General features: G+C 43.1%; 1 protein-coding gene across 1 annotated transcript in view; it reads right to left on the reverse strand.

The window, feature by feature from the left end:
- Window positions 1-409: 409 nt before the first annotated feature.
- Window positions 410-24,796, reverse strand: part of MPZL3 (myelin protein zero like 3) — a 39,032-nt gene continuing 14,645 nt past the window's right edge. The window contains exons 3-6 of the mRNA XM_073602461.1: window positions 6,461-6,671; window positions 5,277-5,439; window positions 4,616-4,724; window positions 410-1,513 (exon numbers count right to left, since the gene is read on the reverse strand). Of these exons, the coding sequence (XP_073458562.1) occupies window positions 1,496-1,513; window positions 4,616-4,724; window positions 5,277-5,439; window positions 6,461-6,671 (501 nt within the window). The 3' untranslated portion in view covers window positions 410-1,495. The remainder of the gene's footprint in view (window positions 1,514-4,615; window positions 4,725-5,276; window positions 5,440-6,460; window positions 6,672-24,796) is intronic.

Genomic DNA, 24,796 nt, shown 5'->3' on the forward strand with positions numbered 1-24,796 from the left:
CCAGACAAATAACACGTCAACCATGTTCCTGTGTATCTGTCTGGCTTGGCAACAATAAAGAACCTTCAAGATTTTGACTACACTGATGTGCTACCATTATCCTTTTTTTCCATGATCGGGAGGGGCCAGGATGGGCTTCTGATCAAGTGACAACTATGGAGGGAAAGGGACAGGAAAGGGTTAAAATTATCAGCGTAGCTTAGCCCTGATGATAAAAACAAACAAATTAAAAAAAAAAAAAAAAAAAAAAAAATCTTCTTTTAACTAGTTATGGACCTGAATTATACTATATCTCATGACCTCATACATTCTGGAGTCATTCCCCTGCTGGACATACTCCCACAGGTATAGCTGCTGTACAGTATATCAGATTAACTATCAGAACCTTTGTTAGCACTGATCAATGTAACAGATTAGAGTCTGTATTTATTAAAATAAGAACAAAAATAGAAACATTTTATGGGGATTAACAAAGACTATGAAAAAAAAAATACAATCTGGGGAACTACCTAAACTTACTGTGCCATTAACTAACGCATTAAGCTGCAGCCCCTGATCGGTGTATTCTGGTAGCGTTGGGTCTCACTGTCTAAATACAATGTCCTGGGGGGGTGGGGGTAAATTTCTCATCTACCTCGTTTGTGGATGGAGAAATCTTTTTTATTTTATTAGGTTTAAGGGCCTATTGACATCTTCACATAACAGTAATGTAATCCTGGAAATAACACACTTCCCATCCCTGCATGGTTCACTCCTCAACTAGCTATCGGGCAGCCATGGTTGTCACCCAGGCTGGACTTCAAACACGCCTTTGTCCACCATTATTTACATTGTCGGTGATGGGATTCGTAGTTTACAGAACAAAGTCAAGGTATGTTTTCCTTTCTTTTCAGCTCACAGGAAATACAAAAAGAACATTCTGCCAAAATCAACAGTTATTTTCTGAACTTGTTGAAAATATTCTAAGCCGAGAAAAAAAAAAAAAAAAACACACACAACAAGAAGAAGAATGCAATCACCACATCTAATACTGGTAAACTGCAATAGATTACATTTTGTTCTTGGGTTTGGTTATCCTTTTCGTTATTGGTTTGTAGTTCTGTTCAATTCTGATGAAAGTATATAAAATTGAATTGTCAAAAAAAAATTTTCCCCCGGTAAAAGTCGCACGACAGTAACAAAACAAAATAAGAGGGGTGATTGCAGTCACACAACTGGTATATTACAATTATTATTTATAGCTGTACAAGAGACAAAAACTACCTAAATATTAAACATTTTATTAAAATATATAAAAATATGCTTTAATTTATTTCAAGTTCTCCTGTTTTTTAAGTCCAAAACCAAAATGTAGTTTCGCTGTATTAGATTTGAACAGACGATAAAAATAGTCATCACGTCAGTCCGAGTAAATCTGTATAGTTCAAGTATTTCTCCACATTGTTTTGTCCAACACCTTCATAATCCGTATATTTCCAGTCACAATCCGTATATCTCAGTAATCATATGAATCCTTTAAATAAAGAACAAACTATGTTAGTGTATGGAATAAACCTGAAAACAAAAAAAAACACAAGGCAGGACATATAAACATTAGTTCTCTAAAAAGGATAACAAATGCGATATTTACATTTCTATGCATTTTTTTTACTGGTTTAAAAAAAAAAAAAAAAAAAAAGTGATAAAATTCTTCAATGAATTGGAAAACATTAGTCAGATTAATTTTTCACATGCACAATATTTGAACATATTTTGAGGTATGATAAATACTTAAAAAAAGCATATAAAAATCAATTCACTAAAACAGCAACACGTTTGGAATAAATCTGAAAACAGCACAGAAGGCAGGGCATATATAAATCTTATTTCTGTTAAAAAATGTGCCATTTATGTTCCTATAAAACCATGCAATGTCACACAATGTTTGGATATACAGCACTCAGCCATAATTCTATGGTCACCTACCTAATCTTGGGTTCACCCTTTGCCACCAAAGCAGCCTTTACCCGTCAAGGCATGGACTACACTAGACCTCTGAAGGTATGCTGTGGTATCTGGCACAGATACATAGAGTTAGGACTGCAGATAATACTGGGGTGCCTTGTTGCAGCCTCTGCAGCATACACATGTGTTTGCAAATGTGTGCAAATGAAACCCCTGTTTTTAACACAAGCTGGTAGACAGGATAATTCAGTTAGTTGGGAAATTTTCTTTGGTTTTGTTTTACATGCATTTCCCTTCCATGTGCTCCTTGCTGTGCAGGCCAGGTTATAGGTGGGGGCAGTGGCCATTTGTTTGTACTGTTGGAATACTGGTGAGGGGACGTACTGGACACCTTTGCTGCCATTGTGCTATATACTGGGTGTCCAGTGCACCCCTGTGCCTTTAAGGATCGGTGGGCTCCTTCCAGGCTGTCCTCTGCCTATCCATTATAATGCATGTGCTTCTATTATGGAGGCTCTCAAAATTTAGAGAGTTAGGACTGCAGAAAAACCCTGTTTTTAACGCAAACTGTTAGACAGGACAATTCAGTTATTTGCAGGCTGGCAAGTTGTGCTAGAAATTTTTCTTTGATTTTGTTTTACATATGTTGCCCTTCCATGCGCTCCTTGCTATGAAGGCCAGTTATACAGTAGGTGGGGGCAGTGACCATTTGTTTGTATTGTGAGGTATCTGGCACCAAGCCGTCAGTAATAAATCCTTTAATAGTAAAGTTTAATTTTTTTTTTTTAAATAAAATAAACATGTTACTTAACTGCTCTGTGCACTGGCATTGCAAAGAGCAGCCCCGACCCTACTCTTATCAGGTCGCTTGCCTGTGCTCCTTGCTCCTCCTCTTCAGTGAGTGCCCACCATAGACAGGTACTATGAGGGCACTTGTGCGGGCTCGCTCCCGAGCCGTCCTGTCTGCATCTATAGACACAGACAGTGCAGCTCAGGCCCTGCCCCCAGCTTCCATGTCACAGAGAGCTGCTGCTCTCGTGCACAGTGCTGGATTGAGATCTGGCTCAGGCAAGTATAAGGGGGATCCTTCAGGCACAGAGGTTTTTTTTTTTACCTGAATGCATTTAGGAAAAAACCTTAAGGCTTTAGAACCACTTTAAGTCCTGTAATTGAGAGGTGGGGCCTCCATAGAGCAAACTTGTTTTTCCAGCATATCCCACAGATGGTCGATTGGATTGAGATCTGGAGAATTTGGAGGCAAAGTCAGCACCTCAAACTCGTTGTTGTATTCCTAAACTATTCTTGAACCATTTTTGTAGTGTGGCAGGGTGCATTATCCTGCTGAAAAGAGGCCACTGCCATCAGGGAATACCAATTCCATGTAGGGATGTACTTGGACAGTAACAATATTTAGGTAGGTGGTACGTGTCAAGTAACATTGACATGAATGGCAGGACCCAAGGTTTCCCAGCAGAACATTGCCCAAACCATCACACTGGCTTGCCTTCTTTCCAGACTGTATCCTGGTGCCATCTCTTCCCCAGGTTAAACAACACACACTGGCCATTCACATGATGTAAAGGAAAATATGATTTATCAGACCAGGCCACTTTCTTCTATTGCTCCGTGGCGCAGTTCTGATGCTCACGTGCCCATTGTAGGCACTTCTGACCATGGACACGGGTCAGCATGGGAACCCTGACCAGTCTGTGCTTACATAGAAAAAAAAAAACCACTCTACAACAAACTGTGATGACCATTTTTTCTGTTTTCAACACAACTTCAGGGGTAACATGTTCACTTCATGCAAAATATATCCCACCAACTTTCAGATGCCATTATAACAAGATAATCAATGTTTTAGTTAAATAACTGTTTATTGAAGAAGTTTTGAATTGCTTACATACACAGTACAGAGTATATGGAATGCTTCACGAATGTGCGAATCATCCTTGTGCAGGGGCCCTGTATCATTACAACTTTTAGGGATTCACCGATATATATTGGCCGCCGAAAATTATCAGTTGAAAATAGGGTTATCAGCGTTTTGCCGAAAGGAAAAAAAAAAAAAAAAAAGTGCCGATAATGGCATGCTGCATCCCATTGGACTTCAATGCAATTGAATTAAAAATTAAAACATTAGTTAAAAATTTGTTAAGATTAAAACATTTTTTTTAAAAACTGTTTGTTTTCGTTTTCGGTTAAGTACATCCAGAATTTTCGGTTTCAGCACCAGAATTTTCATTTTGGTGCACAACTACTATTCACTTAACCTGTCTATGATCATAAAGTTTTGGCTGATTGGTGTATATGATCACGTTTATGAAATGTTGTAATAGCGCACAGTTTGGGATTTTATTTTTTGCCACCAATGTGTGACATTGCACAGTTTTAAGTGTTGCCAGCATCAGTTCATTAATATGTTGTCATTGATTTTTAGTTAGCTTATTCTGTACTTACTGCTTTTGTTTTTTTAATGTTTCATTTTTTTTCAGCATGTTTATTACAACTGAATAGTAAATATAAAAATATTGCTAACAAATCATGAGCCAAATCCAGATAACTAATGTAATATTTCAATTAATACACAAAGCAGTTAAAGTTATCATTTGAATCTGAACATTGCAAAATGGTAAAATAGACATAAAATATGTGAAGGGGTTAAACTTACATCGGCATCTGCACATCGTAAACAAAGCTTCATTAGACAGCCTGGTGGTTTTTCCGATGACGGAGGTGTGTGGTGAAGAGGAGCTGTATCGCTTTCATCATAGACACAGCTGTTAAAATATCAATATCATATTTTTATTTTTTTTTATACAGAAGTGAAATATACATTTTAGATCAATGATTGCTAGCTTATGGGGTCTCAAATGCAGCCAATCAATCTAATGATCACCGAAGGGCCACATATAATATTCATTATATACAATGCTACTGAAGACTGCCAGACTGAAGACTTAAGTTAGACATATAATACGCTTAATTTGGCAAGTTTAATCAGGAACTTTGCTACATGGGTGACCCTGTCAGCTCCCTACGACCCAACATCCTTCAATTTGAAAATTGAAGTAGCCGGAACAGGACACCGGGGAAATCTTTCATTGGGAACACAAGTTCTGGTGACCACTAGGAATTCCCTTACTTAGAATAAATTTATTCTTAACTACTTCTTCCCAATGGGACACAGAAGGCAAAAAAAACCTGACTGGTTACAACCCTCTCTTACTCTATCCAAAATAGTTTTAATTCTACTATGACTTATTTTAGACCTAAAAACAATTATGGTAAATTTACAAAATTTAAACATAGTCCTTTGTGGTGACACTTACTCTCGCGATGCTTCAATGGGAGACTTTTTCAACTTCTTGTTCCTGGCTCTCTCTCTCCGAATCGCCCTTTTCATTCTTACCAGTAATATTATGGAGACCAAAATGGAGGGTATAAACACCAGTGCAGACAGCAAGATGACTGTATTAAATTTAAAGGAAAGACCTGAAGAAAATAGAAGTGGTACACAATCAAGGTTTGCAATGGGAAACATTTGTAATGGTATAGCTTGCTCATTTATTTACAAACTGCAATACTAACATTTCTTTATACATTCTTATATATTGGCAGACGTGTGCCTGTTTAACTATTAAATTAGGCTAAGTTAAAGGGGTTGTAAACCCCCTTTTTTTGTTTGTTTGTTTTTTAAATGTCATACTAACCTCCACTGTGCAGTTCGTTTTGCACAGAGTGGCCTCGGGCCTCCTGTTTTGTGGTCCCTCAGCGGCTCTGGTGGCTCCTCCCCGCATAGAGTGGCCACATTGGAGAAGCGCTCTCCTTGGTGGACACCCATGCGGGCGTACTCCCTAGTCCCTTATCTGTGTCCATTTAAACAGAATGCAGGACTCGCCCCCCCCCCCCCGGTGCTGCCAATGGCTGCACTGCTATCAATCTGTCCAATCAGGGCACGAGACAGCCCACTGTTGAGCATCCTGGTTGTATGGTAACCCATCCTGGAATCTTGGCTCCTGATATCATCCATCCCATGGAGATAATGGGATAAAAATCAGCCAGACCCCCTATCTTGGGGTCAGAATAGCTGGTAAGCAGCTTGAGAGTTGGATGTGCACTTTTGGATGTGAAGATTTTGCTATGACCACTGAAATATGGATTTTTGTTGATACAGAAGCATAAATTAACTTCTTGCACAAGAGCTCTTCTCTTCTTTTTTCTGATGGACTTTTTTCTACATTATTTAAGAATGTTTAACATATTCTTATTTACAGTTTTTGATATATATATGAATTTCTTACTTGATTGAATTTATGCACTCTATATTGATAGCACAACACGTTTTTCATTATTATGTATAATGTTTATGTGGACATTTTGTGAGTGCAGCTGTCACTGAGAAATTATTCTTTTATTTACTATATGGTGACGCTTTGCGTTACTTAGTTTTTGGTTTACTTTATATGTTTTAATGTGAGTTCCAAACTCTTTTCCTTTAGGATAATAAACTTACTTTGCAGAGTGACCGTTAGCTTCATCTCAGGCACTTTCCCATGGACATCTGGGGGGTTTTTCACCACACAAGACAGGGTGCCATTATCTGTAAGCCTCAGGTCATTCAACCGAATGGAGGCATCTCCTCCTCCAATATCCCCCTCCCAAATCACACGATCCTTGAAGGGTCCCTCTAAAATTGGGTATGCTTTTGCCTGATAATGTAGAATCTAGAAATGGAAGGAGTAACAGAACCTGTCAGTGGAATCGGAAAATGTATCAATATATTCTAGAACAATACAGCTCCACAAAAAAAAAAATAAATTAGACCAAAAACCAGTCTGTAAACTGTCACTTGTATATTCAAACATACCACAAACCTGAGGTGCAAGGCAAGAAAGCCTGAGGTCTTAGTGCTTGAGGAACATTAGGATTTAATTGTTGCTACTGAAATCATGATTATCATGCTTGTTAATGTTTACTGCTATGCTTTTTAAGAGATAGAGTAAATAGAAAAGGTAGTGACGTGCCTCCCTATTATAGATGTGATCTGAAAGTAAGCCTAAAGATGATCTTGCTTCCAACTTTGTTGGTGCTGAAGCATTGAGGGTATAATTGCATAGAATTGCACAAACTGCTTAATTATTGTTTTGGTGTTACACACCCACTATTAACACTGAGGTGGGTACAAGCTTACTTCCTTAGGCCCCTTTCACACGGGCTCCGTCGGTTTAGCCACGTTAAAAACGTATCAGTTCTTATCCGTTACTTCATCCGTCATCCGTTCTGTTAATCTCCGTTCTCATCCGTCTTCTGTTTCGTTAATATACGTTTTCATCCGTTAATGTACACGTTTACACCCATGTTTTCATCCGTTTACAGCAGTTTCTTTGCATTTAAGGAAATTACCCAGAAAGCCTTGCTCCACCCATCCTACATTGCCATGCGTGAACAATTTGCCGACTACTTTCTATCTCCATCAGGAGAAGTTTCATGGCAGTACCAATATATATATAATTCAAATTAATGAATGAATAAATTTAAATTTGCACTGCATAAAAATTATATATATATATATATATATATATATATATATATATATATATATATATATATATATATATATATATATATATATATATATATTTTTATGCAGTGCAAATTTAAATTTATTCATTCATTAATTTGGGTATTTCATTGTGTTTTGATAGCATAAGACACAAAAGCACATGATGTTCAAGAGATGTCTGTATTTGGATGCATCGTTACACACATCTCTGCTCACTGGACATCTGTCATGGGTGTCTGATCATTTGATTCCCATCTTCACCTGGCTGCATCATCGGCGAGAGGAGGTGATATTTTGGTGGATGCATCTTCTTCATACACTTCTCTGCCTATCTGACATCTGTCATGGGTGTCTGATCGTTCTGGTGAGTAGAGTGTTTGCCCAAACCGATGGAAGATAGCACCTTGTCCTGTCACTGAATTTGCATACCATCACTGTGCACATGATTGAAGAATCGTTGGGGGTGATTCATGGACTTTACTATTGAACAAATTTATTTACACTGAACACTGTTTGATTATATTTATATATATGCATTTGAGCGCAGTATGAAATTAGTTATTAATTTTCATTACGTAAATGTATTTATATAGCACCACTACGTTACATAGTGCTTTACATACTGTACATTCCTATCTAACCTTGCCCTCAAGGAGCCTACAGTCTGAGGTCCCTATCTTACATACATGCACACACATAGAAGACCAGTTTAGACAGGAGCCAATGAACTTACTACCATATCTTTGCAGTATGGGAGGAAACCCATGTTAACTTATGCGTTAACATACATTAATTTTAGCAAAAGGATATAAAATAGTATGAATTTTTATAGGCCTCATTCACAAGGCTGTAAAAAAACATTTACAAACATTTTTTAATCACTTGCCGCCTGCCCACCTTCAAATGATGGCTGGGCGGTGCGGCTCTCATTCTGGGTGGATGTCATATGACGGCTTCCCAGAACGACCGCTCTCGGAGGCGAGCATCGCTGCCAGGGCTGCTGATAGAAATCATGGGGCCCCATACAGCCTACCTGATGGGGCCCCCTTCAGCCCCACCCTCAACCCTGCCCCTGGCCCCGCCTTGAAAAAAATAATCACATGTAAATCGGATCAGCGGACAGATCCCCCACTAAACGCGCGGATTCCACTCTGTGTGAAAGAAGCCTTTATAACAGACAGCAACTCAGGCAGGTTAGGATCATCAGCATTATAATAACAACAGGCAGCAGGTGCTCCATCATGGCTGGCACTGTCACAGTGTGTCCTAGGACATGGCTGTTGGGTGCCCTTGTTAACTTATTACCAATAAGTTAACAAAATCAGCACCTACCAGCCATGTCATGTGACACACTATGACAGAAAACCTTCTGATTGCTGCCTTTGTATTATAGGAGGTGACATAGTACAGGGGTGCTGCAGCAGCCACAATGAATTCTGGCTTCCCCTCTCCTCCTGGACACCGTCAGCTGCCTTGCTGCCGCCTCACACTCTCCATCTCCGTCTCCGGGGCCAACTCCTGAGTGGAGGAAGATCACTCCGCCAGGGAAGGAAATGGTCAGCCGCAGCAGGTAGCCAGGACATGTAGCGTGGTGTGGAATGCACTGCGCATGCGCCGAAAAATGAAAAAAAAGTCCCTCACTCCCACCAGCAAATATCATCAGAGAGGGGCCCGGAAAATAGCAATAATACAGCAACCTAAGCCAGTAGGAGCGGCTTAGCGGGGGTGTAATTCTGAAAGCCTTTTTTTTATTCTGTGCTGACTGTCTGCGAGGCTGCTTGGGCCCCTCCTGAATGCTGGGCCTGGAACAACAGGGCCAGTTGTACTGGCCTTTCAGTGGCCCTGATCACGGCGGCCACGCTGTGTTGCTAGGACACGGCGTGACCTCGTTCTCTGTAAAGAGCCGCAGCCACGGCTCTCTAACCATGTGATCGGCTGTGTCCAATCACAGCTGGTCATATGTAAACACGGAGATGCCGGTAATCGGAGCTCCTTGCCTCACAGTGACAGAGTGAAAGGGAAGGAGTGCCAATCGCCGGCATCTCCTCACAGGGGGACATCTACGTATGTAATCAGGGCATTGATTATCAGTGCCCCGATTACCATTAAGTGCCACCACTGCCAGCAATGAGTGCCCACCACTGCCAGCAATCAGTGCCCACAAGTGCCAGCAATCAGTGCTCACAATTGCCAGCAATCAGTGGCCATAAGTGATGCCAGTCAGTGCTGGCTATCACTGCTCCCCACCAATGCCCACTGATGCCCATCAATGCCACCTATCCATGTCCACCAGTGCTGCCCATCAGTGTCGCCTATCAGTGCTCATTAGTGCCACATATCAGTGTCACCTAAGTGCGGCATATTCATGCCACCTAATCAGTGCCCTTATGTGCCACCTCAGTGCTGCCTGATCAGTACCCATCAGTGAAGGAGAAAAATTACTTATTTACAAAATTTACTGACAGAAACTAAGAAAAAAAAAATTCTTTCAACATTTTTTTTTTTTTTTTTTTTAGGAAAAAACAAAAACCCCAGAAGTGATTGAATACCAACAAAAGAAAGCTCTATTTGTGTGAAGAAAATGATAAAAATTTCACATGGTTACAGTGTGGCATGACCGCGCAATTGTCATTCAAAGTGTGACAGCGCTGAATGCTGAAAAATGGCCTGGGCAGGAAGGGCAAGTGCCCAGTATTGAGGTGGTTAATTATAGTCTAAACTAAATAATAATAATAATCAAAACAATCTAAATAATAATAACACAGCTGCATTGCTTTCAATGGCGACATTCACACAGGTGCGTAAACATGCACTGCGTTCAGATCTGCAGCACAGAATCCAAAGATCTGCATCTGAGAACACGTACGCCAGAGGAGGTAATGGGGGGAGAAACAGGACAGTTTTACACAAGTATTTACTGATTATTAGGCAGGAGTTTGTGCTAGAAAAAACATATGTAATAAGATAAGTAACATTTTTGTGGCCATGTGAATGTAGCCTTTTGGTTATAAAGCAGCTGTTTGTTCTCTTATGATGCATCCCTGAGGAAGAACTGGTGTTTCAGTGAGAAAAGTGTTGGATAAAATAAAAACACTGGCTAAACCAAGTGCCCGTTTCATTTGCCCACAAAAAAGTAAAAAAGTTTTGGTTAGAGTTGGACATTAAAAGGTATAGAACCCTTCACCAGACTGAATTGTATCAGATTATTAATAGTCTGATACTTTATTCTACTTCTCCAGCAGGCGTTTTCCATTTTCTCTAATATATTATCTTGATGTGTATAAAGGCCTCTTGCACAATGGTGAAAGAAAATGCAGCATTTGTAGCCGTGTTGCATCATTTTTTTTTACAGATCTGAACACATTGTTGTCTATGGGACAATACACACAGCTGTGTAAGAATCTGTAATGCAATAATGCGTTTAGAACCATAAAAAAAAAATTGAAAATCTTACATTTGAATGCAGTAATTTATATGTACACAAGTACATACATGTGTAGCGCTGGTAGATTTTTAATCTACTACTGATAGGTGAAGTTAGATTTGCCTCTGTTCCAGCTTGGCTGAGTTGCGTGTGGTTCCACACTGTGCCGGTAGGTGTCGTTGTCACCAAGGGCTGGTGTTGGAAAAGCAATGTGCTGAAGCGTATGAGTGCTCCTCTGTCCCAGAGACAACTCGGTGGAGGTGGTCCTCCGAGTTGCATTCTGGGAGAGGGTATTTATGGGACAGACTCCATGTTTAGGGGTCTTTTTCTGTCCACCTGCTGGCCCTCCTGGCCGACAGGTACGCATTAGGAATACCACCTTGTGGTCCTCCTTTCCGGAGGCCCACGTCGCTGCAGCGTGTGGGTGGGCCCAGAAGCCTGTCTGGGGCCTACCACAGCGGCAGAGGAAGGGTCCTGAGCTGTCTATCTTGAGTGAAGAAGCTGGACAACTGAGGAGATCCCAGGGGAGGACCCGTCATGGAAGGATCATGCAGAGTGCTGGTCTGGAGAGGGGCCTGGTGACTCGGTTGGAGGACGTATCCTGAAGTAGTCTTAGTGCATAGTACTGCCGGGTTGGCTTAAAGGTTCAAGTGCTGTGTCTGATATTCATCGTAAACCATTACATCCTGTGGCAGAGGATGGTACCGGTTTTGTTCCAAACAAGTCTGTGGCAGAGACTTTTGTTCGTGCTGCGTACTGGCTGCTAGGCAAGTGAGAGAGGCCTATCCAGGCGGGCAAAGATTGAATCCCACAAGGGGAGTGCATTCAACTACAAGTGCTCAATTCCTAACAATGTACTAAAGAATACTACGAAAAGGTATTTGAGCTTCCCTGCAACTTTCCTTCTACCTTTTTCCTGCTACTTCCTTTATTACCTAATGTAATAAAGAAGATTAGTGCAGCGCAAAAGAAAATAATGTCAACATAAAACATAAGTCCTTATTAATCCGTATATAGATTAAACGTCAATCCTTGATCATGGAAGGACGTGTAAATTCTTCTCCATAACTTATGCACACTGAATCTGTAGGAAATGCGCTTACCAGAGTGGTTGGACCTCTAAATTATAGGAGGTCAAACGGGCATGATAATCAAACACCATCAACACAACGACATCGGTCGCCTGGGTAGTTGTCCTCATCCACCATAGCCTGATGACAAGCTGGAGATAGTGTAAACTGTATTGCAGTAATCCTTAATCAGATCCTCAGTGTATATAGCAAAGCACTTCTTTAAAACAGCAATTTCATTTTCTATGCTGCTTTCCTTCCCTTTTAGAGCTTTCTTCGGGATGCACTTCACTGCAAAAAGTTTACCAGTCACCTTGTCTTGGGCTAACACCACTTCCGAGAATGCTCCCTTTATCTTCCCTCACTCAATCCTTGTGAGCAGTCCACCACAACCTCCATTGTAAGCTGCTCCCAGCTGCAGGTGTGCTCCTGCTGTGATTGAGTGAGGGAAGATAAAGGGAGCATTCTCGGAAGTGGTGTTAGCCCAAGACAAGGTGACTGGTAAACTTTTTGCAGTGAAGTGCATCCCGAAGAAAGCTCTAAAAGGGAAGGAAAGCAGCATAGAAAATGAAATTGCTGTTTTAAAGAAGTGCTTTGCTATATACACTGAGGATCTGATTAAGGATTACTGCAATACAGTTTACACTATCTCCAGCTTGTCATCAGGCTATGGTGGATGAGGACAACTACCCAGGCGACCGATGTCGTTGTGTTGATGGTGTTTGATTATCATGCCCGTTTGACCTCCTATAATTTAGAGGTCCAACCACTCTGGTAAGCGCATTTCCTACAGATTCAGTGTGCATAAGTTATGGAGAAGAATTTACACGTCCTTCCATGATCAAGGATTGACGTTTAATCTATATACGGATTAATAAGGACTTATGTTTTATGTTGACATTTTCTTTTGCGCTGCACTAATCTTCTTTATTACATTATTTTTGGGTTGGTGAATCCTATAGTGTTCAGCTTGCAATATTTGCTTTCTGTTATTTGTTTTGCGCTGATTGTTCCTTTTATTTATTCCTTTATTACCTGTTCATTAAAGCATTGGAAAAGATACTCAAGTGTTTGGTGCCTATATTGTCCGGAGGTAAACTCAACGGGACCCTAGACCCAGTGCCAGTGAAACAGAGGTGGCGAGAATGAAGGTAACAGCCCGCTTTAAACCAGCAGCTCCACCGAGAGTTATTGCTACACATGTAATATGAAACATTGGCAGTAGAAAAGAATGAAGAAAAAATGTATGCCATTTATAAGCGTATGCACATTTATGCTCCTGTATGCATGAATACGCATTGCTTTAATGGAACATACCCTGCATTTTTTACGCAATATCTTTCTGGCAGGATCTGTGTATAAACACCAGTAAATGATTACATCTGTGTTCAAGAGGCATAATATACATTATATGTCTTAGGGTCCTTTCACAGGGGCGGACCGATGAGGTCTGCCTGTCAGTTCTTCAGGCGGACCCGATCGGATCCCCCAGTTTCCTCTATGGAGCGGTGAGTGTCAATGGACATGCGTCCATTGACACCGGCCAACATCTGATCTGATCCTGTCCACTTAAAACAGACAGATTGGGATCCCCCCCCTCCATCTGGTGGATTGGATGGCAGTCGGGTGTCAATGGACAGGCAGTCCGTGTACATCTGAGAGCGGGCTGTGTCAGTGTCTCTGCATAAGCAGAGCAGACACAGACCAGCTTTTTGCCTGATCAGCAGACAGATTCCCTGCTGGGCAGGCTGACTCTGATGGAGCTCACCCTGTGTGTAAGGCCCCTTTAGGAAAAATATGTGGAAAACAAGTACATTCATATCTATGTACAAGAGAGGATAATATGCAGTATATGCCTTAAGGAAAAATATGTAAAAAAAAAAAAAAAAACAAAGGCCAATTTTAAGAAAAGCTAGTTTCAAGGAGACAGAAAGTGATAATACAAAAATGCAGTAGGGTTGTTTCAATACAACCCTATATAATACATTTCATAATGTATTCACATAGGCAACAAATAGAAATGACTAAAATAAAACCTACGTGGCTGGCGCTAGTATTATTGCAATAATTGTCAAAATAGGGGATTTAAAATACATATAATTTTCTGTGAGCTACAAAAGAAGAATTAGTTAGAATGGCAACTATGGTCCCTTTTAACTATTTTCTACAGCCCTCCAAAAACCCCAAAATGAAGGGCAATCGATTACGCAAATGTTGTGGTTGATGCCTACCCTCTCTCTACACCCAGTATAGCTTATCACTGTAATGGATGTCCTCATTGACAAGGAGTATGATGGGGAATCGCTCAAGACCTTGGGCACAGCAGCTGGTTGAGATTTAGATTGTAGGGCCCATGGCAAGTTGTAGGAGAGAACTAAAACTAAATGCAGGTACAGGACATGCACTTTTGACATGACACTGGGGGTTTACTAACAAAAGTTATGCTTGAAATAAATATCTGCACAGTGGATAAAGCAGCTTTTTATAGCGATACAGGGCACACAAATGATCCTTTACTTCAGTGGATTAAAAAAATGGGGGAACTGCTGACTAGGAGGTACCTGGTTCCTTCCCACCTTGCAAAACTGTACAGGTGATCCCCGGGTTACAAACAAGATGGGGACTGTAGGTTTGTTCTTAAGGTAAATCTGTTTGTAATTTGGAACAGGTACATTTTGTAAGTGTAGCTCCAGCCATAAAATCTATTTTTAAGCTTTTTGGATAACATAGGGAAGGGTTATCACCCATGTGACATTTGTTTTGCTGTCTGTACCCCAGTTTAGAAGATTTCACCTCACTTTGTGTCCCAATGACAATTGGATTTAGAAAATTTTGGGAAACACTGCTAGGGATTGGTGATAAAGCATCAGTGGAGACACCTTTTTGCCATATTAACTCTTCCAGGAGTGAATTTCCCTTCCTAGGGGGAGATTTCCTCTCACTTCCTGTTGTCTCCCTCCGTTTGTAAGTAGGGGACACCACCTGTATTCGCGCTCTTTCCTGTTGTGCTTTACAAGGCACTATGTACCACATATAGTAGGAATGCCCTAGGTTGAAGGGTTTTTTTTGCCTTGCTTCCATGGGTTATAGGGCTACAAATACAAAAAACAGCTCCAATTTGCTTTACTTAAAGCGGCGTTCCACACAAAAATGGAACTTCCGCTTTTCGGAACCCTCCCCATCTCCGGTGTCACATTTGGCACCTTTTAGGGGGGAGGGGGTGCAGATACCGGGAGCTATGCCACTCCCCCCCCCCCCCCTGCTGTCTGCTGGGACACACACGGGTCCCAGAGACAGCAGGGACCATTCAGATTGTGCAGCGTGACTCGTGCATGCGCAGTAGGGAACCAGGAAGTGAAGCCGCAAGGCTTCACTTTCCGATTCCCCTACCAAAGATGGTGGCAGCAGCACCCAAGGACCGAGGGACAGTTCGGCCTCGGGTGCCGACATCAAAGGTGCCCTGGACAGGTAAATGTCCTTATTTTGAAAGTCAGCAGCTGCAGTATTTGTAGCTGCTGATTTTTAAAAAAATAAAAATTTGGCGGACCTCCACTTTAATGAGCCAGTTAGGAGTAAACCTCGTTGCTCACAAAGAATAGTATTTTTTATTTTTCTGGCAGCCAAAGTCATAGCTGGGGCTTGGGCAAAAATCCTTAGCATGGGCCAAGCATAAGATTTCAGGGATTATGACACCGACACGGAAAGATTACCAGTATAATCAATGATGCTAAAAACAATTCAAAAAGACTTGGGATCCATGGGCCTAATAAACACAAGTCCAGCTATCTCCTCAAACCTTTTAGATCCAGTTACAGGTGGACTTTGCTAGGTCTGTCACTTTTTGTGCTCTTATTATTTCCCTTTTTTTTCTGTCCTTTGGTCACTTTCATCCTTTTATTACAGTAACATCTTTGGTATCCACATTGCCATCTGAGAAACTATGATGCCATGTTATCTATCTACACTCGACGGCCACTTTATTAGTTACACCTTGCTAGTATCGGGCTGGACCCTCTTTTGCTTACAGAACTGCTTTAATTCTTCGTGGCATAGATTCAACAGAGTGTTGGAAACATTCCTCAGAGATTTCGGTCCATATTGACATAATGGTATCACACAGTTGCTGCAGATTTGTTGGCTGCACATCCATGATACAAATCCTCTGTTCCACCACATCCCAAAGGTTCTCTATTGGATTGAGATCTGGTGACTGTGGAGGCCATTGGAGTACAGTATCCTGTTCGAGAAACCAGTGGTGAGATGATTTGAGCTTTGTGACATGGTGCATTATCCTTCTGGAAGTAGCCATCAGAAGATGTGTACACTGTAGTCATAAAGGGATGGACATGGTCAGCAACAATACTCAGGTAGGCCGAGGAGTTTAACACCTTTCCGCAGGGTCAATAGCAAATTGATGGCCGGACGGTAGTTCAGTTATCCTGGCTGGCATAGGCGTGCACAGGGGGGGTGCCGGGTGTGCCTGGGCACACCCTAATCACCACGGGCGCCAGTTCCATTCAGTGTACCGAAATGTGCAGGCAGAAGCGTAACTATAATGCCCCGTACACACGATCAGACATTGATCGGACATTCCGACAACAAAGTCCATGGATTTTTTCTGACGGATGTTGGCTCAAACTTGTCTTGCATACACACGGTCACATAAAGTTGTCGGAAAATCCGATCGTTCTGAACGTGGCGACGTAAACCACGTACGTCAGGACTATAAACGGGGCAGTAGCCAATAGCTTTCGTCTCTTAATTTATTCTGAGCATGCGTGGCACTTTGTGCGTCGGATTTGTGTACACACGATCAGAATTTCCGACAACGGATTTTGTTGTCGGAAAATTTTATAGCAAGTTCTCAAACTTTGTGCGTCGGAAATTCCTATGGAAAATGTGTGATGGAGCCTACACACGGTCGGAATTTCCGACAACAAGGTCCTATCACACATTTTCCGTCGGAAAATCCTATCATGTGTACAGGGCATAAGGCTTGCATTTGCGACCTGGCCCCATGCTTTGAGTGGCTGTGCGGCTCCCCTGCCATACTTGTCTACACCTGGATGAGAGGGGCAGCAGGGCGGCATATAGAACAACCGATGCTCTGCATTTCCCTCCCTGCAGCCGTTAAATGCTTTCTTGAGGAAGAGGAGGGGAAGCGAGCATTCAGGTGCTGCATAGAGGAAAATGCAGAGCATCGGTTGTTCTATATGCCGCCCCGCTGCCCCTCTCATCCAGCCTGGTGCTCCATGTTACTTTCCATCGGCTACTGTACTAGAACTGCTGGCTCCGCCTCCCAGCTTCTCCGGGGCTCCGCAGCAGCAGGACAGATGTGGGCATGGTGTCCAGGGGACTGGAAGAGCCAGCTAATGCAGTAGGAGCGGAGGAGGTCTTCACTGTGTGAGGAAACACATGAAGCCTGGAGGGAGCTGGAGACCCAGCAAGCATGGAGTCCACACTGAGAGCAAGTGAGTGCCACCAATCCCATCCATCCCCCCCACCCAGCACTGCCACCAATCCCATCCATCCCCCCCACCCAGCACCGCCACCGATCCCATCTATCCCCCCACCCAGCACCGCCACCGATCCCATCTATCCCCCCCACCCAGCACTGCCACCGATCCATCTATACCCCCACCCAGCACCGCCACCGATCCCATCCATCCCCCCACCCAGCACCGCCACCGATCCCATCCATCCCCCCACCCAGCACCGCCACCGATCCCATCCATCCCCCCACCCAGCACCGCCACCGATCCCATCCATCCCCCCCACCCAGCACCACCACCGATCCCATCCATCCCCCCACCCAGCACCGCCACCGATCCCATCCACCCCCCCCACCCAGCACCGCCACCGATCCCATCTATCCCCCCACCCAGCACCGCCACCGATCCCATCTATCCCCCCACCCAGCACCGCCACCGATCCCATCCATCCCCCCACCCAGCACCGCCACCGATCCCATCCATCCCCCCACCCAGCACTGCCACCGATTCCATCCATCCCCCCACCCAGCACTGCCACCGATCCCATCCATCCCCCACCCAGCACTGCCACTGATGCCATCCAGACATCCCCCCACCCAGCACTGCCACTGATCCCATGCTTCTCAGCACTGCTACTCATCCAATCTCCCCCCTAGCACTGCCACTAATCCTATTCCCTCAGCACTGCTGCCACTGATCCCATGCCTCCCAGTACTGCCACTGATCCCATGCCTCCCAGTACTGATCCCATGCCTCCCAGTACTGTCACTGATCCCATGCCCCCACCACACTGCTGCCACTGATCCCATGCCCCCAGCACTGCCACTGATCCCATCCCCCCAACACACTGCTGCCACTGATCCCAGCCCCCCAACACACTGCTGCCACTGATCCCATGCCCCCCAGCACTGTCACTCATCCTATCTCCCCCACTCAGCACTGCCACTGATCCCATCCCCCCAACACACTGCTGCCACTGATCCCAGCCCCCCACCACACTGCTGCCACTGATCCCATGCCCCCCAGCACTGTCACTCATCCTATCTCCCCCACTCAGCACTGCCACTGATCCCAGCCCCCCCCACCACACTGCTGCCACTGATCCCATGCCCCCCAGCGCTATCACTCATTCTATCTCCCCCACTCAGCACTGTCACTGATCCCACCCCTCCACCACTGCTGCCACTGATCTTATGCCCTTCAACACTGCCACTCATCCTATCTCCCCCCTCCCCCAGCATTGCTACTGATCCCACCCCCCCCAGCATACCCACTGATCCCACCCCCCTTCCACTACCACTCATCCCACCCCCCCATTACTGCCACGAATCCCCCCGCCACTGATCCCATCAACCCCCAGCACTGCCAATGATCCCCCCAACCTTGCCACTCTTCCCATTCCCCCCAGTACTGCCACTGATCCCACCCCCCCCCCACCACAACCACCATCAACACCACGGATCCCATCTACTTTCCAACACTGCCACTAATCCCATCAATCCCCTAGCACTGCCACTGATCCCCACCCCCCGACCACTGCCACTCATCCCACCCACCCCAGTACTGATCCCATTACCCCCCCCACCACAACTGCCACTGATCCCATCAACCCCCTAGCACTGCTACGGATCACCCCCCCCCACACACACACGCACCTCTCCAGCACTGCCACTGATCCCATGCCCTCCAGCACTTCCACTGCCAACTGATCCCATCTTCCCCTCTCTCACCCCCACTTTCTCCCTCTGACCAGTTCTGCCATAAGATGTAAAATGTATTGAAATATTAAAAATTGTTTTAACATATTTCAAAATGTTTGTTTACATACCCTAATCCAATAGGCTGCGCACGCCTATGCTGACTGGGCGTCATATGACGTCCTGTCAGAATTTGTCGATCGTGCAGCCGCGCAATCAGCGACCGTGTCCACGGGCCGATGACCGATCCGAGTACTGGCTCGCTGCCAGTACCATGTGATTGCCATGATGTATGACACCAGGTCACATGACAGTTATAAACAATAGATGGCTTCTTTTCATGCCATCCATTGAATACAACTGTGTTGCTAGCTGTGATTGGTCAGTGTGATCACATGGTACAGACGGGGCTTATCACAGCCCATCTGTACCACGTGATTATAGCTCTGGCCAATCACAGCTAATCAAAACAAAAAACAGACTGAATTAATCAGTTTCATTCAGTAAAATGCTTTCTTATAGCAATGTAATGCAGTGCTATATGCAATGTGTAAAAAAATCCTGATCACTTCCCCAGAGTAGTACAATGTTACTAAGGTAACATTATATTGCTCAGGTCACTGTGTGCTTTTATATTGTGTTTTTGTGCATAAAAATGTATCAAAGTGTATTTTTCCCAAGACAAACTGCTGCCCAAATACTGTGGGACATAAAAAAAAAAAAAAATGCAACACCCACCATTTTATTTTCTGGGGCCTCTGCTAAAAAAAAAAAACACAACTAATTTTTGGGGTTCTAAGATTTTCTAGCCAAAAAAAATAATACAAATTTTTACATGCTGTAGGTAGAGAAAAATAACTGTTGAATATACCGGTTGATCCTGACAGAAATCCAAAGAACTTGCAACTTCCCAAGCTCTCTGCCTTTGCTACACTGAATTAAAAAAAATAAGGGAAAAAAAATAAGGGAAAAAAAATAAAAATTTGATCAGCCCTGTCCAGTTGACTTTGGTGGACTACGACACAGCTCCCCCTACGTTATGGAGAAGAGGAGACACAGAGATGTTCTGTAGTCTCTTAACACACTATGGTGATGGGTTTAGATACACTTTGAATCACCCACAATCCATTTTACTGATGGAACCTGTTTAGAATACATTCCTAGTTGCCACATGTGTGTATCTAAATAACTAATATATGAACATTTCCTCATATTGTCTCTCTAAAAATATTGCAAGTACAGAAAAATACTTGTTAATCCTGCCAGAGAGCTTTTAACTTCCTAAGCCACACTAAATTTAAAATAATTATAATTATGTGATCAGTCCTGTCCCTCTCTCCCTGATGTTATGGAGATGAGGAGAGGGAGAGGTGTTTTGTATAGATTTGCCACCTGTCCTGGATTCACCCGGACAGTCTGGGATTGAAATTATGTGTCCGAGTTTCAGTCTGCCTAAAACCCGGACACATTATTCAGACTGGGCTGTGGCTCCCCAAGTAACTGAGATAGTCACACAAAAATCTGTTGCCATCAGGGAGCTGCGGGCCACTGCCTGGGGGCAGGTTTGGCATCACTAAGGGGGGTGGGGGGGGGGGTGGGAATGTGAGCAAGAGCAGTTTGGCCCCATCCACTGTTTGCCACAGTGCGCTGCATTACCACTCTCCTTGGAGCACCCAAAGATGTCCCAGGTCTTTTATAATCCTATAGTGTATACTATGTAAAAAAAACAAAACTTCCCTGTGCCGCTAAAGTGTTTGGCTTAAAGAAAAGGTGGTAACCTTAGTTTTGTAGTCCAAACACACTTTCTGTCTCATGCTGCCTACACACGACTGGACTTTCCAGCAGAAAAAGGTTCGACGGAACAAATCCGTCGGACATTCCGATCGTGTGTGGGCTTCATCGGACCTTTTCTGTCGAAAAATCTGACGGACCTTAGAAATAGAATATGTTTCAAATCTTTCCGACGGACTCGATTCCTATCGAAAAAACGTTTGTCTGTATGCTAGTCCGACGGACCGAAAACGACGCAAGGGCAGCTATTGGCTACTGGCTATTGAACTTCCTTTTCTAGTCCGGTCGTACATCATCACGTTCCAAATCTTGGACTTTGGTGGGATCGTGTGTAGGCAAGTCCGTTTGGTTGGAACTCCGTCGAAAATTCCTTCGGAGTTCAGTCCGACGAGAAGTCCGCTCGTGTGTACACGGCATTAGGGTGACAATGCTGCTCCTCTAAAAAGGTAACAATAAATAAATTTAAAAAAAACCCTGATTAAAAAGAAAAAATGAATGCTGCTGACACATCTAAGGATTGGTAAGCTGCAATATATATTATACCGTGGCGTCGTTGGGTTTAAAATACACTTTAAATTATACACCATCCATTTGACTTGCTGAACCTGTCTAGACTGCATTCCTAGTTATCACAAGTGTGTATTTTTGCTGCGATTCGTCTGTCACGTCTGTGTAGTTCTTGTTATAAACCTAACTTTTCATTATTGGTATCATCTTAGTGTCATTCAAAATCCCACAGAAATAACACAAGTACAACCACATAGTATATTCATGAAAGATTACCCTGTAATGTGCCAACAAGTACCTGGAGTCACGCTGGTAATTTACTGGCCTGGCCTTCGGGCTTGCTGCCAATATTACTAATAGGAAAGAGATCAGAAGGCTGGTATTTTTTCCCAGGAAATGTAGCAACCTTAGATGGCTCATTGAAATGGCCATTGTTGGGAATGCAGTTGCAATGAAATGTACAAGGTATTGATTGACGCTTCAGACGAATTTGTGTTACAGTGAGCTCTTTGTATTAAAAAGGCTGGTTTAAATCTGACACTTACTAGAGTGACTTGTTGGAATTCTACTTAAAGTGGACCTGTAATTTCTTTACAAGTCTCCATAAATAAAGTTTCCGACACTGACCAGTCATAACATTATGATCACTGACAGGTAAACTGAATAACATTGATTATCTTGTTCCAGTGGCATCAAAGTGTGTGGTTGATGTGTTTACAAGCTTTATTGGAAGTGTGAAAAATGTACAAATTATTCACTGAAATGTCAGGCGGCATGCTGCTCTGTGTGACATTGCCCTGCGATCTGGCCCATTGCACTGCAATAAAATACAACATGTCTAGCAGCGCTCGTCTGTATTGCAGTGTGAATGGGACACATAGGTAAACAATTGTTTCCGGTGTCTCCCTGTAGTGACAGACGTTTTAGTATGCGGTAAAGCGTCTGTCACCACACATAATGTGAAATTACCCTAATGTCCCGTGCACACTGTCAGATTTTGCCGATGGAAAATGTTCGATGGGAGCATGTTGTCGAAAATTCCGATCATGTGTAGACTCCATCGGACATTTTCCATTGGAATTTCCGTCACACAAAATTTGAAATCTGGATCTCAAATTTTCTGGACAACAAAATCCGTTTTCGTAAATCTCGATCGTGTGTACACAATTCTGACACACAAAGTTCCACGCATGCTCGGAATCAAGCAGAAGAGCCGCACTGGCTACTGAACTTCATTTTTCTCGGCTCATCGTACGTGTTGTACGTCACCGCGTTCTTGACGTTCACAATTTCCAACAAGATTTGTGTGACCGTGTGTATGCAAGTCAAGTTTGAGCCAACATCCGTTGGAAAAAATCCATGGATTTTGTTTTTGGAATGTCCGATCGTGTGTACACAGCATAAGGGTCCCTTCACACTACTGTGCTGCGGAAACATGCACACTACCATAATTTGTGTTATGAGTGTTGATGCGCTGAAGTGCTGTTCATTCTAAATGGCACCCCAGTGGATCTTCTCAGCACATGTGCATTGAGCTGCTGGAAACGCTGCATTTTTTTGGTGGGTGTTGGGTGGGTTAGGCAGCAGGCATTTAAATGAATGGTCTGCCTTCATGAACACAAGTGTGCTGTGGCTGCTCCAAGGAGTTCTACCACCACATAAAGAGAAAGAGGATATGAAGAAGGACGAATAGCTATGTCTCCTGCCTACCATTTCCCAAACTCTGCTCCTCTGACAAGATATCCCTGGCTGAGGTTTCTGCTGAAACTAACACTTCCAGGAGTGTCAATCTCCTGTGCTCCCCACTGTGTTCATTCCCGCAAACCTCTATTTTTCTTTTCTTTTGTAATATGTAAACTCTCAATAAAAAGAATTGTCAGAATAATGTAAAAAAAAAATAAAGTGCATTAAAGCTTGTACTAAAAGATTAAAAAAAAAAAAAAAAAAAACTTTGTACAAACAAGACATCAATATTGTAAATAATGAAATTATGCAAATGTTAAAACAAATTAAGAAAAAACCTTGCCCTACCCCACTCTTGCTATCTCAGCGCTATGGAGTAGCAAGTGACTTCACTACAGGTAGTGATATGTACACAAACTAACTATAGATATATCTCAATCAGCAGCCACTTAAAAAAAAAAAAAAAAAAGTCATACATATAAACAATAGATGAGTAATTCAGAACTATTAATCAGTAACAAATACACATCAAAGCGGCGCTCCAATCAGTTGACAAAAAACTGACTGGCTGGTATACTGTCACTACCATATACGAAAAAATGGTTATAACAGATAGACAAGTAGAAGGTGGCAAGAGAACAGTCTCTAGTGGACACAGATGGAGTTTATAGCTGATAAATGATGAGTGCACCTTTCACCAAAATTCCTCCACCACGTGCTCAACACATCCCCCAGGGGGTTTAAACTCACCAGAACCAAAGGGTTATCAAGCCTCAATCAGCATCCTGCAGTGTGCTCGATCTGGGTGTCTTTATGGAAACCTCCAAAATCCAGGGACATAGGAAAAGAGACTCCACATAGTCTAATTCCGTTTAACCATTTTTTAATTAACGCGATAAAAGTTCAAATTTCCATGACACTGTGCAAGTTCAAAAGTGATCGTATAGCTCAATGTCGGTATCGTATGTGCTTTACGTAGATCACTCTTCCTAAAAGCCTAAGGAACGGCGTGTACTTCGGTGGAGATCGGAAAGATCTCGGCGTTCTGCGCTTCCTCCTTCCTGTTAGCTCTCTGGGAGGAAGTGCAGAATTAAAGCGAAGAGTAAATATCCTCGGTGATGAGGCCCGAAAGGAAGAGCCCTGCTTTGGAAATTATATTCCTTTCCCTCTCTCTCCACTGCCAACCTCAGGCATCTTTGGGAATTTTCTTGTATGGGAATGTGGAGATAGGCATCCCTGAGATCCATGGTCGCCATGAAGGCTCCCGGTTGAAGAATGTTCTTGACTGAGAATACTGATTCCATGCGGAATTTCTTGTATTGTATCGCTTGATTCAGGGGTTTTAGATTTAATATTGATCAAAACTTCCTGGAAGGTTTTTTGATTACAAAAACATGCAAGTAAAAACCCTTTCGTTTTTCTTCCTCTGGGACTGGAGTAACGACCTTCTGGTCTACCATCCCCCCCGTAACAGTGGGAGAGCCCTTCCCTTTTCGGCACCTATGGAAGTTTCGTTAATAGAAATTTCTCTGGAGGAAGGCAGTCGATTTCTAGGGAGTAACCCCTTTTAATGATGTCTAGGATAAATTTGTTGTAGGAAGGTAGCCATCCTTCCCCCTACT

This window comes from Aquarana catesbeiana, linkage group LG10 (genome assembly GCF_042186555.1).
Source record: "Aquarana catesbeiana isolate 2022-GZ linkage group LG10, ASM4218655v1, whole genome shotgun sequence".
Lineage (NCBI taxonomy): Eukaryota > Metazoa > Chordata > Amphibia > Anura > Ranidae > Aquarana > Aquarana catesbeiana.